The 24,021-nt window shown below is 39.0% G+C and overlaps 1 protein-coding gene across 1 annotated transcript; it reads left to right on the top strand.

Annotated features, from left to right (window-relative positions):
* Positions 1-6,489: 6,489 nt before the first annotated feature.
* On the top strand, positions 6,490-22,547 carry LOC120318940 (mitogen-activated protein kinase kinase kinase 20-like). The gene is made up of 4 exons (XM_039367127.1): positions 6,490-6,816; positions 16,184-16,258; positions 17,640-17,790; positions 19,902-22,547. The coding sequence occupies exons 1-4, from the start codon at positions 6,715-6,717 to the stop codon at positions 20,591-20,593; spliced, it is 1,020 nt and encodes a 339-aa protein (XP_039223061.1). The 5' UTR covers positions 6,490-6,714; the 3' UTR covers positions 20,594-22,547.
* Positions 22,548-24,021: the final 1,474 nt, after the last annotated feature.

Below are 24,021 nucleotides of genomic sequence, written 5' to 3' on the forward strand. Positions count from 1 at the left end.
TTCTCTATTTTATGATCCCACCAGTTTTTTGCTTACAGGCAAATGATATTTTTTGCAGATCTTCCAATGCACCATTGTTGCTACTTTGTCATGCCGCTGCTTGTAATCAGTCTGTGCAATCTTCTTGCAACAGCTTACCAAGTGGTCCACTGTTTCTTCAGCTTCTTTGCATAGGGGGCACTTACTGTCTGTTGCTGTCTTCTCAATTTTGACTTTGTATGCATTTGTCCTTAAGGCTTGGTCTTGTGCAGCCAGAATTAGTCCCTCGGTCTCTTTCTTCAATTTTCCTGCTCTTAGCCATTGCCAGGTCTTGTTATTATCTGCTTTCCCCGCTATTTTTTTAATGTATTGGCCATGTAGTGCTTTGTCTTCCCATGCCTCTATTCTGTTCTTCATTTGGTCTTTCTTGTAGGCCATTTTGGTCTCTCCAGTAGTTAGTAAGCCTTCCTGATATACTAATTTCAGTGCATCTTCATCATTGTTCTTCAGATATTCTTCCAAAGCCATTTTTTCTTTTTCAACCATCTGATGTACTTGTAGCATTCCACGCCCACCTATTTGCCTTGGTAGATAAAGTCTATCAATGTCATTGCGTGGATGAAGGGTATGATTCATTGTCATTATTTTTCTGGTCTTCCTATCCATTGCTTTTAGTTCTGCTTGAGTCCAGTCCACTATTCCAGCTGTGTACCTAATGACTGGGATTGCCCAGGTGTTGATTGCCTTTATGGTATTTCCTCCATTGAGTTTGGATTTTAAGATCTTCTCACTCTCTTGATGTATTCACCTCTAATCTTTTTCTTGACTTCAGTGTGCTTGATGTTGTCAGCTTGAAGGATACCCAAGTATTTGTAGTACTCTTCCTCATCCAGACTCTTAATGTTATTTTCGTGGGGCATCTTGATTCCTTCAGTTTTCACTATTTTTCCTTGTTTGATAGTAAGTGTGGCACATTTGTCCAAGCCAAACTCCAATACAATATCTTGGCTATATATACGGACAGTGTTGAGCAGCGATTCTATTTCAGATGATGTTTTTCCATACAGCTTCAGATCATCCATGTAAAGGAGGTGGGATAGTCTAGCAGATGTTTTTGATGTTTGATAACCATGTCCTGAGTTATTCAGTATTGTTGACAGAGGAAACAGTGCAATAACAAATAGTAATGGTGATAATGAATCTCCTTGAAATATTCCTCTCTTGATATTAACCTCTCCCAGCCTCTCACCATTGATCTGCAACTGTGTCTTCCATTGTGCCATCGATCTTTGCACAAATTTTCTGATGTTTCTACTGACTCCTGTTATTTCTAGGCACTTTGATTATCCATCATGTGGCAGAGAGTCAAATGCCTTTTTGTAGTCAATCCATGCCACATTCAGGTTGGTCTTCCTTCTCTTGCAGTTTTCCAAGATCATTTTGTCTATTAGGAGTTGATCTTTTGTTCCTCTGCTATTGGGGCGGTTTTCTTTCTGCTCAGGTGGAAAGAGATTGTTTTCAACTAGATGCTGTTGTACTGCATCAGCTACCACACCAGTTAGTAATTTGAAAGTTGTTGGTAAGCAGGTAATTGGCCTGTAGTTACCTGGTGTTGCCCCTCTTGCTGGATTTTTCATTATTAGGTAGGTTTTTCCAGTTGTTAGCCACTTTTCAATTTCTCCTCCTTGTAGTATATTGTTGAACTGCTTGGCAATGAGTGGGTGTATAACAGTTAGATGTTTCAACCAAAACCCATGCAGTTCATCTTCACCTGGTGCTGACCAATTTTTGATTTTCTTTGCTCTTTTTTCTACCATTTTTGTTGTTATTACTAGTTCTTTCATTTCAACTTCTGTTTTATTTGCATCCACCTCTTTTAACCAAGCCGCATCCTTGTTGTATTTCTTTGGGTTATCCCATATCTGCTTCCAGAACTGCACTGTTTCTTCCTTGTCAGGTACTGACTGATTCCTTGCAGTTTCTCCATTGATGATTGGTAGAAACGTTTCTGATTGGATTGAAATTGGAGGTTCTGCCTATAGTTTGCAATTCGAGCTTCATATCTACTGATTTTCCTGGCTATAGCTGTTATTTGTTGCTTTATTATTTCCAGTGCTTCCTTGATCTTCCTTGTTTCTAAGTGGTATTTCTTGATTAGGTATTCTTTGGTCTTCTTGTTCTTCAGCTTCTTTTCTTTCATCTGTTCTAGCTTGCTTGCATGTGATCTTAACTTGCTGATCTTATTTTCTAGTCTAACCTTCCATTTTTGTGGTGCACTGTTTGTTTGTTTTTCTTTTTTGTTGATTTTGCATCCCAGGTATTCTGTTATAACTGCAGCTGTGCTGTACATTAGTTGGTTTGTTTCTTGCAGTGAATTGGTGCTTATACTTGATATTGCAGTATTTGCATCTTTTAATGCTTGTGCTAGCTGTTTCTTTGGAACAAGCTTCAATGCAGGTAGCCTTATTCTGTTGTTTTTGTGCTGTTCTAGATGCTCAGTTATTCTTTGTTTCAATTCTTTTATTTCTTTAGTTAGAGGGTTTTGTTCTTCCTGAGGAAGAGGTGCCTGGTTTCCAAATGAGAACAGTTGTATATCTCTACTGGATTCTTTCACTGCCAACTCCCCCTGGTTTGCCTCTACATTCTGAATTACTTCTTGTAAGGCTTTGATTTCTTTGCCCTGGGTAAACCTTTGCAGTTCGTCCAATTCTGTTTCTGTGAATACTTTATTTCGTGTTATAAATCGGCGTTGATCTGCTAGTCTCTGTTCTGTTATTTCTGATTCTGGATGTTGTTCTTTCCAGAATTGGTGCATTCGTTTTAGATATCCTCGTCTTGTTGGACTTGATCTGTAGTAACAGATCATTATTTCTTTGTTTTCCATCACTGTGTATCTGCGACGGGTAAACACCTTTTCTTCCAGTAGTTCTGCAGCTGCTGGCCCTGGTTGCTCAGCCAACAGTCCTGAGTCCTGTAACCCATTTTTCACCAGATATCCAGGAACTCCAATATCTAGCGCGGACCTTGTTAACCCGGGCGACGTCCGAGCCGGTATGGCATTCTGCAATTTACGTCTCACCATATTTTTATGGGAGAGACACTCTTTGTCTGACTCCTCTGATGAGACCTGTCCAGTATGGTTGAACCTCTGGCATAGCTCTCATCTTCCTCAGAGTACACAAGCCCCACAACCACGTCAAGGTAGTGCCTCACTGGGGGATTATTATTATTATTATTATTATTATTATTATTATTATTATTATTATTATTACCATTCTTAAGGCTTTTCTCATGTGACAGAAACTCAAATAACTTTTGCTTTTCAGGCTACTTTTTATTGTTTCATCATCAAAGTTCAGTTCTATATATATTTATTCATAAAAACATGTTGTTGTTAATTGTGAAGTCGTGTCCAACCCATCGCGACCCCATGGACAATGTTCCTCCAGATCTTCCTGTCCTCTACCATCTTCTGGAGTCCATTTAAGTTCACACTTACTGCTTCAGTGACTCCATCCAGCCATCTCATTCTCTGTCGTCCCATTCTTCTATTGCCCTCAATCTTTCTCAGCATTAGGCCCTTTTCCAGTGAGTCCTTCCTTCTCATTAGGTGGCCAAAGTACTTGAGTTTCAACTTCAGGATCTGGCCTTCTAAAGAGCAGTCGGGGTTGATCTCTTCTAGGACTGACCGGTTTGAACGCCTTGCAGTCCAAGGGACTCGCAGGAGTCTTCTCCAGCACCATAGTTCAAAGGCCTCAATTCTTTTGCGCTCAGCCTTTCTTATGGTCCAACTTTCACAGCCATACATTGCAACTGGGAAAACCATGGCCTGGACTATACGCACTTTTGTTGGCAGGGTGATGTCTCTGCTTTTTAGAATGCTGTCTAGATTTGCCATAGCTTTCCTCCCCAGGAGCAAGCGTCTTTTAATTTCTTGGCTGCAGTCCCCATCTGAGGTGATCTTGGAGCCCAGAAAAATAAAATCTGTCACTACCTCCATTTCTTCCCCATCTATTTGCCAGGAATTGAGAGGGCCGGATGCCATGATTTTGGTTTTCTTAATGTTGAGTTTCAAGCCAACTTTTGCACTCTCCTTCTTCACCCGCATCAAGAGGCTCTTTAGTTCCTCTTCACTTTCTGCCATTAGAGTGGTATCATCTGCATATCTTAGGTTGTTGATATTTCTCCCGGCAATCTTAATTCCAACTTTTGATTCATCTAGCCCTGCCTTTCTCATGATGTGCTCTGCATATAAGTTAAATAGGCAGGGCGACAGTATACAGCCTTGCCGGACTCCTTTTCCAATTTTGAACCAATCAGTGGTTCCGTGTTCGGTTCTCACTGTTGCTTCTTGACCCGCATATAGGTTTCTCAAGAGACAAATGAGATGGTCTGGTACTCCCATCTCTTTAAGAACTTGCCACAATTTGTTGTGATCCACACAATCAAAGGCTTTTGCATAGTCAATGAAGCAGAAGTAGATGTTTTTCTGGAACTCCCTAGCTTTCTCCATGATCCAGCGTATGTTGGCAATTTGATCTCTAGTTCCTCTGCCTCTTCGAAATCCTGCCTGTACTTCTGGTAGTTCTCGATCCACATACTGCTGGAGTCTAGCTTGTAGGATTTTAAGCATAACTTTACTAGCATGTGAAATGAGTGCAATGGTGCGATAGTTTGAACATTCTTTGGCATTGCCTTTCTTTGGAATTGGAATGTAAACTGACCTTTTCCAATCCTGTGGTCACTGTTGAGTTTTCCAAATTTGCTGGCAAACTGAGTGTAGCACTTTTACTGCATCGTCTTTTAAGATTTTGAATAGCTCAGCTGGAATACTGTCACCTCCATTAGCTTTGTTGTTGCTCACATTTTCTAAGGCCCATTTCACTTCACATTCTAGGATGTCTGATTCGAGGTCAATGACTATCTCACTGTGGTTATCTGGGATGTTAAGCTCATTCTTGTATAGTTCTTCTGTGTAGTTTTGCCATCTCTTCTTAATCTCTTCTGCCTCTGTTAGGTCTCTGCCATTTTGGTCCTTTATCATGCCCATCTTTGCATGAAACGTTCCCTTCATATCTCCAATTTTCTTGAAGAGATCTCTGGTCCTCCCTATTCTGTTGTTTTCTTCTATTTCTTTGCACTGTTCATTTAAGAAGGCATTCTTATCTCTTCTAGCTATTCTCTGGAATTCTGCATTCAATTGGGTGTATCTTTCTCTTTCTCCTTTGCCTTTCGCTTCCCTTCTTTCCTCAGCTATTTGCAAAGCTTCCTCAGACAGCCATTTTGCTTTCTTGCATTTCTTTTTCTTTGGGATGGTTTTAGTTGCTACCTCTTGTACAATGTTGTGAACTTCCATCCATAGTTCTTCAGGCACTCTGTCTATCAGATCCAGTTCCTTAAATCTATTTGTCACCTCTACTGTATATTCATCAGGAATATGATTTAGTTCATACCTGAGTGGCCTAGTGCTTTTCTCTACTTTTTTCAATTTAAGCCTAAATTTTGCAACGAGAAGCTCATGATCTGAGCCACAGTCAGCTCCTGGTCTTGTTTTTACTGACTGTATAGAGCTTCTCCATCTTTGGCTGCAGAGCACATAGTCAATCTGATTTCTATGTTGACCGTCTGGTGATGTCCATGTGTAGAGCCGTCTCTTGGGTTGTTGGAAAAGAGTGTTTGTTATGACCATCGTATTCTCTTGACAAAATTCTATTAGCCTGTGCCCTGCTTCATTTTGTACTCCAAGGCCAAACTTGCCTATTATTCCGGTTATCTTTTGGCTTCCTACCTTAGCATTCCAATCCCCCATGATGATAAGGACATCATTTTTTGGTGTTAATTCTATAAGGTGCTGTAGGGCTTCATAGAACCAGTTAATTTCATCCTCTTCAGCACCAGTGGTTGGGGCATAGATTTGGACTACTGTGGTATTGAATGGTTTGCCTTGGATTCGAATTGAGATCATTCTGTAATTTTGGGGATTGTATCCCAGTATTGCTTTTCCTATTCTTTTATTGATTATGAAGGCTACTCCATTTCTTCTGAGGGATTCTTGCCCACAGTAGTATACCTGATGGTCATCTGAGTTAAATTCACCCATTCCTGTCCATTTTAGTTCGCTGATTCCTAAGATGTCGATGTTCAGTCTTGTCATCTCTTTTTTGACTACATCTAGCTTGCCTTGATTCACAGATCTTACATTCCAGGTTCCTATGGAGAAAAAATCTTTACAGCATCGGACTTTCCTTTCACCACGAGATATATCCACAGCTGAGCGTCCTTTCGGCTTTGGCCCAGTCGCTTCATTCTTTCTGGCGATACTAGTACTAGCCCTCTGCTCTTCCCCAGTAGCATACTGGACACCTTCCAACCTGAGGGGCTCACCTTCCAGCGTCATATCTTTTTTCCTTTTAGTACTGTCCATGGGGTTTTCATGGCAAAGATACTGGAGTGGTTTGCCATTTCCTTCTCCAGTGGATCACATTTTGTCAGAACTCTCTGCTATAACCTGTCCATCTTGGGTGGCCCTGCACGGCATAGCTTATAGCTTCATTGAGTTATGCAAGCCCCTTCGCCACGACAAGGCAGTAATCCATAAAGGGGCATAAAAACATATGTAATTACTAATATGGAGGTGATGGCTGGAAAGAAAGGAGAAGCTTTCTATTCATAGCAGAACCCATTGTAATTTAATATTTTGTATTTTCTTTCCAAAACTAGGATTGCAAATGGAAAATGTATATGGAGATGGACGGGGACGAAATTGCAATAACTTATATAAAAGATGTGACATTTAACACTAATCTACCTGATGTCGAGATTTTAAAAATGACAAAGGTAAGTTTGTAGTTATGGTGATGTTTTCATGATTGTCTTTGGCAGGGCTTTTTTTCTCACAGAACGCCCAGAACTGAGTTCCGGCACCTTTTTGGGATGGAATCTTGTAGGATAGGCAAAGCAGGTTGTATGACGTGTGTGAGTTCCGGCACCTTTTTTTTTTTTTTTTAGAAAAAAAGCACTGGTCTTTGGGTCCACCAAAAGTATTAAAATATCAGAGCAGCAGACTCTCTTTATCCATAGCCCTTGTTTCCTCATTCAGCCCTATCATTGCATCTCCTGAGAGTCTTGAAACAAATTAGCCATTGTTTGAAATTTCTTCTGAGCTTCCAGGCCCATCGTCTCTGACCAGGCCCTGAGCTTGCTGACATACTCACTGAATTGGGGGGATAAAGTTGCTCTTTCTGCTTGTAGGTTGCCCTACCTCCAGGAGTATTTCCCCTGGACTATTACTGTGTTTCCCCGAAAGTAAAACCTACCCCAAAAATAAGCCGTAGCTTGATTTTTGAGGGTGGACCTAATATAAGCCCTACCCCAAAATAAGTTCTAGTTTTCGGGAGAGGCACACACCTAAAAATCAAGCTAGGGTGTGTGTGTGTGTGGCTCTGCCCCATGCGCCCTGCACCCATTTACCTTGCAGCCAGGTCTCTCCTCGCTGGCCCACTTCTTCTGCAGCGGTTTCTGCAGCCAGGCCTTTCCAGAAAGCCTCTGCAGCCAAGAACCGAGCTATGGATTCAATCCAAAGCTCGGTTCTATAAGGCCTTTGCAGCCGAGGACTGAGCTATGGATTCAATCCATAGCTCAGTACACAGTTGCAGAGGCCTTCCAGAAAGGCCTGACTGCAAAATGCAGGCCAGAATGAAGCTGCTCTTTCGGCCCCAGAAGAAGTGTACTGGCTGGGTGGGGCTGGCGATGCCAGAGTTGAGAATAAAAGACCCCCCCCATAAAACCTGGTGCCTCTTTTGGAGGCAAAAAACCCCCCCAAAATGACCTGGTCTTATTTTCGGGGAAACACAGTATCTGTTTAGACTTAGAAGAAATACAAAATCTAAACTATAAACACCAAACTAAGTTAAGAAACACAATTAAATGGAACACTGCTTAAATGGTTTAAAAAAAAAGAGCAGAAAAAGAAAAAAGGAGAAAAACCCAACCCCCAAAATAGAAATAAAAATTAAAAATTTACCTTATATATTAAGCTGATCAATTATCATTTCTTTAGTAATCAATAGTATAATGTAAACAAATGAAAATGTAGTGTAAAATATAAAATCTCTGCCAAAGTAATACATATTGCTTCATCCTTTGATGCCTTTTCCAAGATGGATAAATTATACATTTTCAAAAGCAATTCCTTAACATCTGGAATAACATCATTTCCCCAATTTCTCAGTATAATTTTGTTAGCTGTCTCCTTAGGCCTGATGCAGCCATATGTCCTAATAAACAGATTTTCAAGTTTTGGTATATAATTCAGTATCATATAAACATATTTAATATTTGCACATTTCCTCATCAATCTAGTTATATACATTAAAATCCCAGTCTAAAAAAGTATCAAATGACAACAGGATCATATCATATGGGTCAATGCATTCTCATTTTATTTTATTTTTTGTATTTCCAACAAAGAAAATCTGGAGCTCATCCTTTGAAGTACATTCTTCAGGGAGTTCAATACACTGAAAATACAATGTTTTATGAAGCAATTTTAATCTCAAATCTGAGACTGATCAGTTGACACATTTTAATGTACACCTATGTGATGTTTAGTGCCTTGTCCTTGGTCCTCAGTGACAAAAATCTTACTGCAAACCATTGAAAATGACTTGGAGGGCCACGAATCTGAGACCAGCGATAGATGTTCCTGTTGTGAATTAGATTAATTTGCACAGACTGGATGTCACTCTACTGTGTGATCCCAACAGTTGCTAACACTCTCCTTGTTTAGCAACCGCATTCTGTTCCAATAACTTGGTCATTAAATGAAATGGTCAATAAATGAATACGTGTGTGTGTGTGTGTGTGTGAGAGAGAGAGAGAGAGAGAGAGAGAGAGAGAGAGGCTGTGAAAATCACTGGTTGATGCTATCTTATAAAGTTCTCTTGCACAGTGTCTGGCATCCAGCCAATTTTTTCCCCTTTTGTTGCCCCCTCACAGAGCTGAGAGATTGCTCGAACAAGCTATCTCTTCCCGAGTTGCTTTTCTCTGCAGCGCTGTATATCCCTAAAAAGTGGTAACTACAAGCTCAGCTCTGTGACCTTAATTAGTGCATTAGAACCCTCTGGCCAGCTGGTGCTGCTGCCTGACTAGACCTTAATCAGTTTCACACTGAGAACTTTTGTTGTCAGGTGCATGAAATTTGGTCATAAATGCACTCACTGGTCAGAAAAAGAAATATCATTTATTACTGTCATATTTGGGAATGGTGACTAATCAAGGTAGTCTCTAAAAGAAAAGTAGCTGAATTTTGTCACTGCAGGGATGTTCTAGAAGCTGGTGACCACAGAGGTACATGTCTGCCAAGCCTGTGGAGTAGGAGGGTGGAATTTGGCTATGTATTCCCTGGTGATGGTTGACGGGATTGAAGAAATTAATTCTCCATTTGTGGCCTGATGGGACAATTTATTTATTTTTAAAAATTAAAATCATTCAGCTTTAATAAAGACAGCCACAGCCATAATTTTGACATGAATAACATTATAAAAAGTTTGAAGCTTTTTAAAAATAAAGTTAGATAATGTTAATGCTAAATGTCCCTTTAAATAATCACAAATAATCACAAGCTTTTACTACCTTGTGACTCAGATTAAAATTCTAGTTACTGAAGGAAACTGTGGCTTCAGAAACATTCCGCCAGCTGTAAATAATAACAAGGGAAAATATCTTATTAAAAAATTGCCCCAGAAAAAAAGGGTACAAATTACAAGGGACAAACACATACACAGTAACCAATTTGATGAAGCTAGCTAAGAAGGTGTTTCACATTCTATTCCAATATTTTGTGTTTAAGAGGTAAGAAGAATGTGGTATGGTTGCAGCTGGAGTAGTATTTAATTATTTAGTTATTCAGTTATTTGCCTAAAGCTAAGACCTAAGCCTAAGGCTTTCTTCAGAATTGCAGAAGAAATTTGTATACAGGATACGTGGAGAGAAATCCCAATACACATTTTATTCAAACAGCCACAAATCATGATCTAGAATTGATATGATATGGATATCCCTGAATTAAGAAGGGATATACAAGAAATCGAGATAGAAACTAATGTATGGGCGGACCATAATCCGATAAAGATGACCTGGAGATGAACAAAGAAAAAAGCATGATGGACCGTAAACCAATTCTTATTGAAAGAGAAAGAATTTATACAAAAAGCTGTAAAGGAATTGGAATTTTTCTTCAAAGAAAATAAGAAAGAAGATACATCACTCCAAAATGTCTGGGATACAGGTAAAGCATATTTTAGAGGAGTAGCCATAACCTATATGGCAAAAAAGATGAAAGACAAACAACAAATTAAACATAAAGAAGAACTTACAAAAACTAGAATTAGAACTACAAAGAGACCCACAAAAAAAACTCTTAAAAAACAAATGGAGATAATAAAACACAAATTAAATCTAATAGAAGCTGAAGAAATGGCTTAACAAATTAAAACAGCGAAACAACACTTTTTTGAAAATGCCAATAAGCAGGGAGATGGTTGGCTTATAAACTGAAAAAAGAAAGAGAGAAGAAATCAATAAACAAACTACAAGATGTGAGAGGTGATATCAAAATGATGCAATAAAAATAATTAAAGAATTTTATGAAACACTTCATAATACAGAAGAAATTCCTCAGGGAAAAATAAGGCAATATTTAGAAAATGCTAAGTTACCAAAAATCTCAGAGAATTTCAAAAATATGCTAAATGGGAAAATAACAGTGATGGAGTTGACAGAAGCTATAAAAAGATAAAACAATGATAAGACACCAGGCCCAGATGGGCTACCAGCAGAATTTTACAAATGTTTACAAAGATATATTAATTTTACCAATGCAAGAAGTGTGCAATGAGGTATTACTAAAAGCCAAATTACCAAATACATGGATAGTTGCCAATATTATGGTAATATCCAAAGAAGATACAGACTTGACCCTGATAAAGAACTACAGACCCAGCCAGTTTGCACCACTTCAGCAGAACCGGTAGCTAATTTTTTTGTTGCCCAGGCCCAGAATGGACTTCTGGAAGCAGCATCCACACAGACAACTGATTGTTCACATATTTGAATTCCACCACTGTACAGACCACTATCTCTACTAAATGTAGATTATAAAATCTTTGCTTCAATAATAGAAAGACTAAAGAGATTTTTGATTGAATTTATACATTCAGATCAAAATGGACTTTTACCAAAGAGACAAATAAAGAACAATTTAAGAAATGCACCCAGGGAAACAAATGGCTTTGATATTTTTAGATGCACAGAAAGCCTTTGATAATGTCAATTGGCAATTTATGGTTCAACAACTAAACCATATGGACTTTAGAGAAAAATTTATGAATATAATTCAAACAAATTATCAAAAATTTTATGAATATAATTCAAACAAATTATAGACAAACAGCTAAAATAATTGTGAATGGAGATTGCATGGAGAGTTTCAATATCAAAAAAGGCACAAGACAAGGATGTCCATTATTCCCACTATTATTTATCTTAATTTTGAAAGTGTTGAACAGGAATGTTAGACAGGATCCAGAAATCAAAATAATAGAGATAAAAGATGAAAAGCAAGCATTCGCAGATGATCTGGTATTTATATTGGAGGATCCGTTAGAGCAAGGGTGTCAAACTGCTGGCCCATGGGCCGGATGCATCATAGTGAAACCACGCCCACCCCATTGCTGGCAATGACAAAAAAGTCACAATAGGTCGCGACATATCATATGACATTTCGAGTTTGACATCCTTGCGTTAGAGACAAGTCCTAAATTATTAACAAAGATTGAAGAATTTGGAGAAGTAGCAGGACTGAAAATTAATAGAGAAAAGAGTAAAGGTATAGCTAAAAACCTCAGAGATAAACAAAAAAACCAACTATCAGTAAAAACAGACCTTCAAGTAGTTAAGAAAGTTAAATACCTGGGGATATATTTAACAGCAATATGTGCAACATAAAAGAAAATAATTATGTAAAAGTATTAAAACAAATAAAACTAGACTTGGAAAAATGGAAAAATCTATAACTATGAATCCTGGGAAGAATAGCGACGGTGAAAATGAACATTTTACCAAAACTACTCTTTTTATTTCAAACAATACCGATAAAAATTGACAAAAAAAATTTCGATGAATTAAATATATCAATATTGAAATTTATCTGGCAGGGGAAAAAAGTTAGAATCAGACTGAAAATGTTACAAGAAGCAAAAGAAAAAGGAGGCTTTGGCCTAACAGACTGGGTCTTGTACTATCAAGCAGCCGCACCTATTGCAGAAAATCACAGGACTCAGACCACGGAATCAAAAGAAGTTGGTTTATTTTGCGCAAAGGTTCAGAGCACTATATTTGTAGCCACATCTGAACAGCTTCATACAAAAAAACACAAGTTTATATATTCTCGTCAGAAACAGCAAAACACGAAAATGTAACTGATAGCATGGATTTTGCTTCAAATCACAGCCCCCTTACAGCATACAGCCCCCCTTTTCTGTAGCTAACATATCTTGCCTAAACTGTGAATTTTCCTACCTACAGTGTCTAAACTTCCTGTAACATACTTGTGGTTAGCTGCAAATGAGACATAAAGACATATGTGGTTAGCTATAGCAGAGCTTCAAACTTAACACTTTTGTGCAACCGACAAATGAACTTGTGGTTTGACATCTTTCATTTCCTTTTGTTCTCCTTCTAACTAATACACGCATTTAAGACTCATGTCCTGTTTTATGACTTAAGTCCTGCTTTTATGTCCTGCAATACATGCATTTAAGTCTCCTGTTCCGCTTTATGACTTATCATGTCTTGTTTCATGACGTATGTCCTGCCTGACACTAACATGGTTAAAAGAATGGATAACGCTTAGAAATAAAAGACTGTTATACCTAGAAGCACATGACCTACAACTTGAATGGCATGCTTTCCTATAGTATGGGAAGAACAAAATTCATACTTTCAAAACCACTGTGTAAGAAATGCACTGCTTTTGACATGGGAGAAGGTAAAATCAAGAAATTACATGAAAATACCAGGATGGATTTCGACAATGGAGGCGTCTGTACACCCAAACTTAATCAACTGTGAGAAACTTGTGACTTATAAAGATATTTTGAATACTGATGGGAACTACAAACCAAACAAGAACTGGAAGAACAGGGCATTGAGCTATCATGGTGGCCACTCCTGCAAATGCAAATGAGATATGAGAAAGATGCAAAAATATATGACTTTTACAAAGACCAGACAACGTTAGACAAGATACTATTGTCATCAGATGACAAATTGATTAAGAAACTGTACAGCTTTCTGTTAAATTTAAAGATGGAAGATGAAAAAATTAAAGAAACAATGATAATTTGGGCAAAAAACTTTGGGTACAATGTAGAGCTAGAAAAATGACAGAACTGATGGGAAAGAAACTACAAAATAATGAAGACAGCTACTTATAAAGACAATTTATATAAAATGTTCTATAGATGGCACTTACCACCTGCAAGATTAGCAAAAATGTTTAAAAATGTGTCTAGCAATTGTTGGAAACGCAGACAAAATCCAGGCATGTATTATCATCTTTGGTGGAGATGCCCTAAAGCACGGGTGTCTAACTTGTCATGTCACGTGACGTGTATCATGACTTTTGTTGCATTGTTGGAGCTGTGGTGGGCATAATTTAGGCATAATTTCAGAAAATTATGATAAGAAATGTGTATACTTAATATTACATATATTAACAGCAGCGAGAATTATATTTGCTCAATACTGGAAAAATGAAGAAATACCATCTGAAGAAGACATAATTAAGAAAATTTTGGACTATGCAGAAATGGATAGGCTCACACTGAAAATGAAGGGGAAGCAAGATTCAGAATACTTTCAGACATGGGATTTTTTTTACAAATGGTTAGAAAAACGGAATAAAGGATAGGAATGGAAATTGTACTACTATTAATGTTAAACCCAGAAACCCAGACAATGTACTGCTTGTTAAATAATAAATATTGTTATCGTAAAAAAATAATAAAATATACATAAAAAGAAACATTCCACCAGTTATTACCTGTAAATAATAACAAGGAAAATATCTTATTAAAAAACTGCCCCAGAAAAAAAAGTGTACAAATTACAAGGGACAAACACATGCACACATACATTAACCAATTTGGTGAAGCTAGCTAAGAAGGTATTTCACATTCTACTCCAATATTTTGTGTTTAAGAGATAAGAAGAATGTGGTATGGTTGTAGCTGTATTAATATTTAGTTATTCAATTAATTATGATACTTTTTCCCAATAAACCCCAGCTGGGATCTAGAGATGAGATAAACTGTATTCATGCACTGGGTTTTTTCTGATTCTTCATTCACAACCCCTCTACAGCTACCTGTGTCTCCCCTAAAAGCTGCATCTGAAAATCCAAAGATTCCCCGTGAATGGCACGGGCTGCCTTACATGCAAGTCATACCTGACTCAAGCTTTTGTATTATCTGGAAACATCTGAAAGTGTCATGACTTTTATGACACCAGATATATATGGATTCAAAACCTGTCACAATCTTCCTGTCAGATCTGGCCTTCAAAGGAGATCATGGGATCTGTCAGTCAGCGATATTAAAGCCAAAGGAAAAGTCTTATGGAAGAACAACCTCAGCTTAAGGCACAGTAACAGCTCCACAGCTAACCAGCAGAACCGTTTCATGGCAAATAATTTTGGAGGAGCTAGTTAATTCTGTTGGTGCAATTTAAACATCATTACATAAATGCTGTTATAAATGCATTGCTGTTATCTTAACTTAGACTATCTGCAGAATTGAGCAAAGGAGTGATTGAACAGAAAATGAGCCCTAAATTTAAGAAACCTTTTTTTTTTTTTTTGCTTCGAGACAAGGATGTATGTGCACATTCATGTAAATTCAGGAGTGTGAATGTGTGTGTGAGAGAGTGACTATGTATTTGTCACAACTGTCTCCAGGATTAGGGGTGAGCAACTAGCCATTAATTCAAAATTGTCTTTAGAGCTTGCTGTCTCCCAGTCATGCGGAGAAAAGAGATGGTGGGAAAAAAAGATCTTCTTATTGACTTTAAGTTCTGACCCCATAGATTGCTTGCTTCAGGTCTGGGCATCATTTGACTTCAACAGGGTACTTTTATGGCTATCCATTCCTCTAGAGTTAAAAGGCTCCCCATCCCAGCTCTGTCTGATCCTGCTCAGAGGTTTTTTTCTGGCTCATGCAGTGATGCTGAGCAAGCAGGAGTCTGAGAGAAAGATCTATGATCTAAAGCCAAAGCAGGAGCAACAGCCTAATTAATAGGATGGGACATAGCTCAAAAATGAATTGCAAGAGGTGTTTCAGAGCATACAGGGATATCAGTACAGCATCTCTTTAAAGCAGCTACATCTTTCTTTGGATTTCTGTAGGATGTGGCTAGAGTTGATTTCTCTTTCTTTTAAAAACGTGGCCGTTTTAAAGAGGTGATATGCTTGTCCTCTGGCATGTTTGGAACCATCTGTCCCAAATCATTTTTGAAGCATTCAAAGCTCTACTAATTAATAGAAATTGCCTTCTGAATATTCATAACCTTTCAGAATGAGAAATCGGAAGGGGATTCTCCTTGGCCAAATTTAGATTCAAACATTTCTTTTATATACTGAAATTATAGCCCAACAGCAATGGTAGATTAGATCAGAGTTCCCCAACCTTTCCAACTTGGCGGCCCAGAATAAAAGGGAACAGCAGGGAAATGTGAGCATGCACAGCCCCACGCACGGATGCACAAACAGGCACGCACACGACGGCAGTGCTAGCGTGCCTACGCATCCCCAAGTGGGCTATGCACCCCTGTGGCAAGCGTGCTGGTGCCCGCACTCATGGGCAAATGGGCAGCACACACCCTTGTGATCCTGATGGCAGTGTATGCACAAATGGGGCCACTAGCGCCCACACGATGGTGTTATCACAGGTGGGGCGGGGTTTACCAGCTATTCCCAGGGCCTGATTGATTAGATCACAACCTTTGTGGACATTTTCCACTTTTTAAATGTATATATTTTTAACAGAGGTCAGACATGTAAAAGTCTTCAGGTAAATAAAACAACAGCTCCTCCGAAGTAAGAGGAGCAAGGCAAAGGATACCTGTAAATGTATTTTTTTTCTTGCAGCCTCCATTTGTGATGGAGAAGTGGATTGTGGGGATAGGAAAAGATCAGACTGTCGAGTGCACAGTGACTTACGAGGTTAGTGTTTGAAGAAAAATAAAAGCGAGTCATTCTGCCAGCATTATTGCACAACGAGAAACCTGCATTTCTAAATTTTAGGGCTCACTTTTGTAAAGGTCTGTAATTAGCTTTAAATGACCAATCTCCTATAAATTTGAATGCTATAAACCACACTCAGGCTGCTCGCTTGGAAAACTTGATCACGTAAATTTTAAAAAGTTCCTTCTCTCTCTTTTTCCTCTGAGTATCAGTTGGGGTAGGTAACACTTGCTGATGGGATCATCTTTCTCATCTTTCTGACACATTGCTAATTAGCAGGCTAGAGATACAACAGGTGAAAGGAAGGGGCAAGAAGGAAAATATAAAATAAAAAATGGAACCAATTTAGCAACATATAATAGGACGGGAACTAGTCTTTGTACGAGTAGGGTTTTGGATATTTACACAAAAAAATGTGTTTCATAACGACCAATGGGATACTTCACACTGAGGCTAATAATTGAAATCTCAGCTCTGTCTGTCACAAGGATTCAAGTGGTGAGAGCGGCTGACAGTGAAATTCTGGCCTTGTGTGCCTCAGAAGTGGAGAAGATCTGCTTTTGGGGAACTAGAAAATCAACCCCCGGGCTCCTTTCAGACTGCTGCTCCTTACAAGAATTAGAAACTGGCAGCAAGTTTAAAGGACCTTGCCACAAGCAGACCCCAGCAACCAGAAATCCTTAGTGACTGCTTCCTCTTGCAGAAAAGACTATTGACTTGAGTCACCATAACTACAAAATGGTTCTATTAAAACTCAATAGTTAAAAGAGTGTCCATCACTGCTGAGGTGGGAAGGCACAAAGAAAAAAACTTTAATTTGCTATTGGATTCCTTGCATAAAGAAACAATTTTTTTCTAGATGGGGGGGGTGATATTACAGGTAGTCCTCAACTTACAACAGTTCGTTGAGTGACCATTCAAAAATACAACGGCACTGAAAAAAGTGACTTATGGCCATTTTTCACACTTACGACCTTTGTGGCATCGTCATGATCCTGTGATCAAAATTCAGATGCTTGGCAACTGGTTCATACTTATGACCGTTGCTGTGTCCCAAGATCATGTGATCACCATTTGCGAACTTTTGGCAAACAAAGTCAATGGGGAAGCCACTTAACAACCGTCTTAGTAACTTATCAACTGCAGTGATTCACTTAATAACCGTGGCAAGAAAAGTCGTAAAATGGGCCAAAACTCACTTAACAAATGTCTCACTTAACAACAGAAATTTTGGGCTCAATTGTAATTGTAAGTCGAGGACTATCTGTACTACCTGTTTCAGAATCAAACATTAAAACTCGGGACAAATTGGGCTTGTTCTTGTGGGGTTTTGAAGACCTTGTTCTTCTCTCTTGGATAGGCTGATGTCCATACTCCCAAATCTACCAAACACATCCAGGAAGTGCAATGGAGTCAGGTGAAACAGCAGGATGAAGTGAAATCAGTACAGCTGAAAATACAGACATCTCTCCCAAATGTGGAAGGCAACCCTCGGAGCAGATCCAATTCCAGTAAGTCAACTGAGGCAAGGTTTAAGAAAGAGCATATGCCAGAGAAACAAAAATCGTCATGTTCCACAAAGCCAGACTTGCAAAGAGGGAAAATGTCTCAGCATTTCTTAACCTCAGCAATTTTAAGATGCTGGCTGGGGAATTCTGGGAGTTGAAGTTCACATTTCTTGAAGTTGCTGAGATTGAGAAAACAATGATCTCTAAAGTAACTCAATGGCCTCTAGGTGGGGACTGGGAGGTTTAAGGAAAGCCTAGGTCACTCTAATATTGATGACTGCTTTAAATCAGAAAAGCTACATTTCTGAACGTAAAAGGTTGGCCTGAAATCTCCATCCATTTTGTACCCTCAAACTGTGGAAGCAAAATTTGGGGTCTCTTTGTTTCATCGTTAGGAGATGGGAATTTTTTAAAGGAACCATTAGGGTGTAGATCAGGGGCAGTGGTGGGATTCAGCCAGTTCCCACCACTTCAGCAGAACCGGTAGCTAATTTTTTGTTACCCAGGTCCAGAATGGACTTCCGGAAGTGGCATCCACACAGAGAACGGGTTGTTCACATATTTGAATCCCACCACTGATCAGGCATACTGGCTGAGGAATTCTGGGAGTTGAAGTCCACAAGTCATAAAAGGGCCAAGTTTGAAGACCCCTGGTGTAGATAATTAAGAAACCCATTTTACCTCTTAAAATTCCTGAGAACTCCTCCCCCACCCATGGGCCAGGCCAAGCCAACTTTTGAACTGAGCATCTTGTCATGCTGCACATAGCCTGGAACAGGACTTGAACAAAACAGAATTTACACATTGCTCTTCTAGAATCTCTGGCTGAGGATACTGTTGTGCATCCACACTTAACATCTAAAAACCCCTCTCTCTTTTGTCTTTAACCATCCATGGTTTAGTCATGATCTTAAATTGGATTATAGTATATTTTTATTTCCTGAATTTGCATTCTGTATTGCATAATCAATACAACTAATATATTTGTAGCAACCAAACGATCGGAGTCTAATGCAGTGCTTTTTAAACCTTTTTTATGTTAAGTCCCACCTATCACTCATTCAAAGAGTCTGACATTCATCAGGAGAGAAACAAAAACCCTGCTTTTGCAGGGGACATTTCATGTTTATTAAGTTTATATGTCACTTTTATTTTTTACAATTGAAAGAGACATGCCTAATATTCCTTCCTCATCCTATTTTCCCCACAACAGCAACCCTGTGAGAAGGGTTGAGAGGGAGGGACTGGCCCCAACTCACCCAGACAGCTCTCATGCCTAACAGAGGCCCAGAAGTCATAGTCTTCTTGTGTATAACACCTTAATATTTCTGGCTGTCATTTATACAGAAAGAGACATTCAGTTAATTAGGTCTTATTATTTCCAGTAAGTTTCAAAGATGCAATTAAAGTTGTAATGACTTGTGTCCCACTTGGAGTACTTCTGAATTGCACCTGTATCATCAGTTTTGAACCAAAGGATACTGATGAAAGATGTCAGTGCTCTAAAGATCTGTGATGTGCTGTTTGGCGGGGAGGGGGGAATGCTAGGGAGTATGTGTAGTTAACAGAAAATCTGTCTAATCAGTGAGGTGGTTAAAGTTACATTGCAAATCTCTGCAATTAAAATCATCATAACAGTATCTGAAGAACAGAGTTCAACTGTAGAAACATTACACCTGAAGATACACTTTCAGATAGGGAGTTCATATACTTTTGCGGGGGTGTGGGGGGGTGGGGGTGTGTGTGCTTTGCAGTCAGTCTTGAATTTCAGCAATTTGCCTGGACAAGCCCCTGCAAATATACTTGGCAAGATTTTTGGAAGTGGTTTGCTTCTGCCTTTTTCTTAGGTCAGGGGGAGAGTGACTGGTTCAAAGGCATCCAGACAGCTTCATGCCTAAAGTGAGATTGGAACTCACCACCTCCCAATTTCTAGCTCTGGTGCCTTTAAATACTACACTTCATTGGAGACTGCAAGGAAGCGTCAACCCATTATGGCCCCCTGAGCAAAGGAGTGACTCCAGTAGCTACCCGCAGCAGAGTAATATCAGAATTTTATCAGATCTCTTGTGACTACTTGGGATTAAAGCTGATAATGCCTTTTTGTTTCATTCCAGGTATTGACTGCCAGTGGATGAATGCACTGAAAATGCACTGTGTGACAAGCAGTCCTTCTCTCCAACATTCCCGTCCCCACAGTCCCAACAACTTAACCCATTTTTTACCCTACCTTCACAATCAAGACACTTACGCTGCTGCTGTGAGGCGGACTTCAGTGCCTACTACCTTTCATATTACTCCACTCATTCAGTCAAGAAGCTCATCGCCAACAACCTATTTATCATCTTTACATCTGAATTCCAAGGAAAGCAGCAGCTCCAGTGCGACTTCAACTTCGGATAGTCCATCTGAAAAGGGCAGCTCCAAAAGCAGAAACAGAAATAACTATCATAGCAGCGTCTCTCCTGGAGGAGAGGCAGCTGGAAAGCGTTTTGTAAGAAACCCAACTGCTCCAGGGACACTGAGAAATGCTGGGAAATATCCTAGATCTTCCCAGTCAACCTTCAATCAATATCAACATCTGCCAAGGACGCATGAGAGAAAACACACTCATTGCCCGCAGCAATTCAAATCAATACCAGGGATGCCCTTGAAAACTGAAGCAGAAGAAGAAGAGGAAGAAAGCAAAGTCAGTGAAGGTGGATGGGTGAAAGTCAATTATTCAAAGAAATCTTACCGACATACTGTTGGCAAACAAAACAAAGAGAAATCAAAAGGCACTGGAACACTTCAGAGAAAATCCCGTTGATGCTTTTTCAGAAATAGGTTTTATTTTATTTTTTATTGCACAGAATACTGACTTTCCACAGAGAAGATTTCAAATTCTTCTTGAAATAACGGACAACGAATGTGAGAATGGGGAGCCTGGGAGGAATGACATTAGTGCAGCCTTGGGTTCTGTTGGAGGCTGTTTTAGCACATTGTAAGCCTGATATAGTCTTCTCCCTCAATCAAAGCACAAGATGGCAATTGTTCCTTTCCTGTGAAACAACACTAAAGCATCTGACAGCAGCTGAGTAGTGTTCTTGGGGCTGAATCACGTTAAGTTAGGGGCCAAGGGGAATACAGAGGCACTACAGGCCCGGTCCACAAAACTGGTGTCTGAGACTCCACCAAAATAGTAGAACTGAGTGGGCATAAAAGGTTCTGTTTTTTTAGTTTGTCTACTTTTAATCAGGTACTTTTTACTTAAGTCTAGTATTTCCATTAGCATGATATTCTGCTTCGCTGTGCTTTGTTATTTCTGATACTCTGATCCAGTATTGATACAGTGACAGAAAAAGTGCTGCTTAAACCTATGAATGAAAAAAATGACTGCAAAAGTTATCCTTTCCATATTTTTTTGCTTTCGGGGTTGTCTAATGAATTATTTTTTTCTTGATTTTGTAGCAACACCTTCAAGCTACTACATCAATCCTCCATTTAGCGATAAGCTCCATCTACTTCCATTGGAATTATTCTTATGGGTAGGGGAAAATGTAACAGCTTCTACAAAGAAGCAAAATAGTATAAGAAAAAAGACCTAATTATTTTTGGTACAACTATTTATTAACGTAAGGTTAAAAATCTTATTCATGATATTTAATTATACTCTGCGTGTTGTCTTTAAGTAATAAAAAGAAACATTATACTTAATAGTATACAGTATTTTGCAATTCCGTTGAAATTGAATATTACTTTGTTTTCCTGGACATATCTACAAGAAAGCAAATTCCTGTGGGATTTTCTTTGAAATAAAGAATTGGGTGATATAAAATAACTCATTTCTCCAACTGCAATTTTCAGGGGAAAAAATGACATTATATTAGATTCTATTTATAAATAAAACCCAACTCCTAACTTAACATATCCTTCCCCTTTTGAATTATGAGGAAAGGAAAAGGTTTTTAAAAGTATTGTTTAAAGTAATTTGATTCTCAGCTGAGGAAATAAGGAATAAATGTATCTTATTTAGCATATCTTTTCCAATTCTTCATGTAGTAGCAGATTTTTAACAATAGCAAAGTAAACCATTTCAGACAGCTGTAAAACTAGAGTTCTTTTCTTATTCAAGGAGCTATTTCATTGATTGGCTGAGGTCTCTCCTATTTCTAGGATGAAGAGAGGTTTCCTAGGCAGGTGCTCTCTGTTTGTTCAGCAAATTATTGGAGGAGAGATTTATGGATATATTTATTTACTAGATGTACATGGCCATTCCCTCTCACATATAAGCAGCGTCAGGCAGCTAACATAATAAAAATATCAATACAATAAGGATAAATAAATTATACAAAGCAAAAGAAAAATGTCCATCAAACGCAAACCAGTCAATAACAAAGAGATTCAACTGACAAGCTGAACCCCCTCCAACCCCCACACTTGAGAAAAAAATCTTAAGGGTCTTATGAAAGGCTAGCGGAGTTGGGGACAATCTAATCAACACTGTATAAAAGGTCTCCTGGCTATGGCTGGAGGAGCTGCAAGATCAGGAGGATCTCAAAACAGTGCACTGATTTTGACAGAGTAGTGCAACTCCATCCAGAACTAAAGATGGAAAATCACCAGATCCAGCAGGCCTTAAAAGCCTAGATAGAGTTGAAGCCTGTTCTTCCCCATCCAATTGTCCAAAGCCTCCAGCTAGAAAGACAGAACCTTCGCAGCATTACTTGGGTGATCCAAAATAAAGATATACAACTGAGTATCACCAGCCTACTGATGTTACTTCACCCCATATCTCTGAATGACCTCATCCAGAAACTTCATGTAGATCAGGGGTGTCAAACTTGCAACGTCACGTGACGTATTGCTACGTATTGCAACTTTTTTTCCATTGCCAGCAATGGGGTGGGTGCGGTTTTGGCATGACGCATCAAGCCTGGGGGGGGGGGATGGCAGTTTAACACCCCTGATGTAGATGTTAAAGAGGTGCGGGGAGAATCAAGCCCTGAAGAACCCTTCAAAAAGAGGACATGGACTTGACCTCTCCCCAACCCATTAATACTGACTGGAATTAATTCCAGAGGAAGGGAATAGAACCTGCAAGGCCATGTCCCCTGAAGGATATCATGACTAATAGTACTGAAAGCTGCAGAGAGAACAAGGAGAGTCAGAATGGATACACTAATCCCACTTATTATTTATCACATTTCTACACTGCCCATCTCACCTAAGTGACTCTTAGCCCTTGCAAATTCTATTTGTTGTCTTTGAATTCATGAAGCTTCGAATTCATGAAAAAACAGGTTTGGGATTGAAAGAAAAGAGAGGGAGAGAAATTATAAATAATTGAAATATAGCTGAGTATTTGAGAGATGTTGTGTTTATATGTTGGGGAAGCTACCTTCAGAATTTATAAACTCACTAAGGTTGATTATCAAGATGTCCAAACCAATTCCAGGCCTCCAGGTCACAAAGAACACATTTCACTCCCTGTGGGTTAAGCTCAAATTCCTGTTCTCATTAAAACACTTCAGCTTTACTACACTCACTACCTCAAGTCCAGCAATATGGTGGTGCTTGGCTCAAGCAGTTGGTCAACGACAAAGAGAGAGATTCCCTCTCAAAGCTCTAGATGTATTTGTGTGAAGAAATGAGAATAAGGTCTCATTTGCAGCATTTGCAGCCTTCTCCTCACCTATGCAACATCTAGGATGCAATCAATGCTAAAAGAAGGACGAACAGTGAAATTAATGTATGCTGCGGTGGGTTAAGTGGGCGGATGTTTGCAGCATCTTAATTAGTGAACAGGCATGCGTTACTCGGTTGCTTTCACTCAGGAATCTAAATATGGATAAAAGGGGCAAAAAGAACATGTCTAGCTTAGCACAAATGTGAAGTCCTTCCACCACTCTATTGCCAAAATGATCAGCACTGCCTCTGGCTGGCAGTTACCTTAAGCCCTGCAACATTCTGTAACCAAAGATCAAACAATTTTAAATTTCATACCAAACATAAATGGTTGTAGTTTCATTTAATCTACAGCAAAAAGATTAGAATTCCTGATATCTGTAAACCACCTTCTTTGCTGCCTTAGTGTGATATGTGTGCCTTTGAATTTTAAGAAAACCTCCCTATTTCATTATTTTGTTCTTTTCTTTTACTGTTATAGCTTAAAATAGCAGCCTCTCACTGCCTGGGAATTGATGCCTTGTACCGCTAGCTCTGTCATGCTAATTTATATGCAGACTATTATGTCAA

Source organism: Crotalus tigris, unplaced genomic scaffold (assembly GCF_016545835.1).
Source record: "Crotalus tigris isolate CLP2741 ecotype Arizona unplaced genomic scaffold, ASM1654583v1 scf7180000020587.70762, whole genome shotgun sequence".
Lineage (NCBI taxonomy): Eukaryota > Metazoa > Chordata > Lepidosauria > Squamata > Viperidae > Crotalus > Crotalus tigris.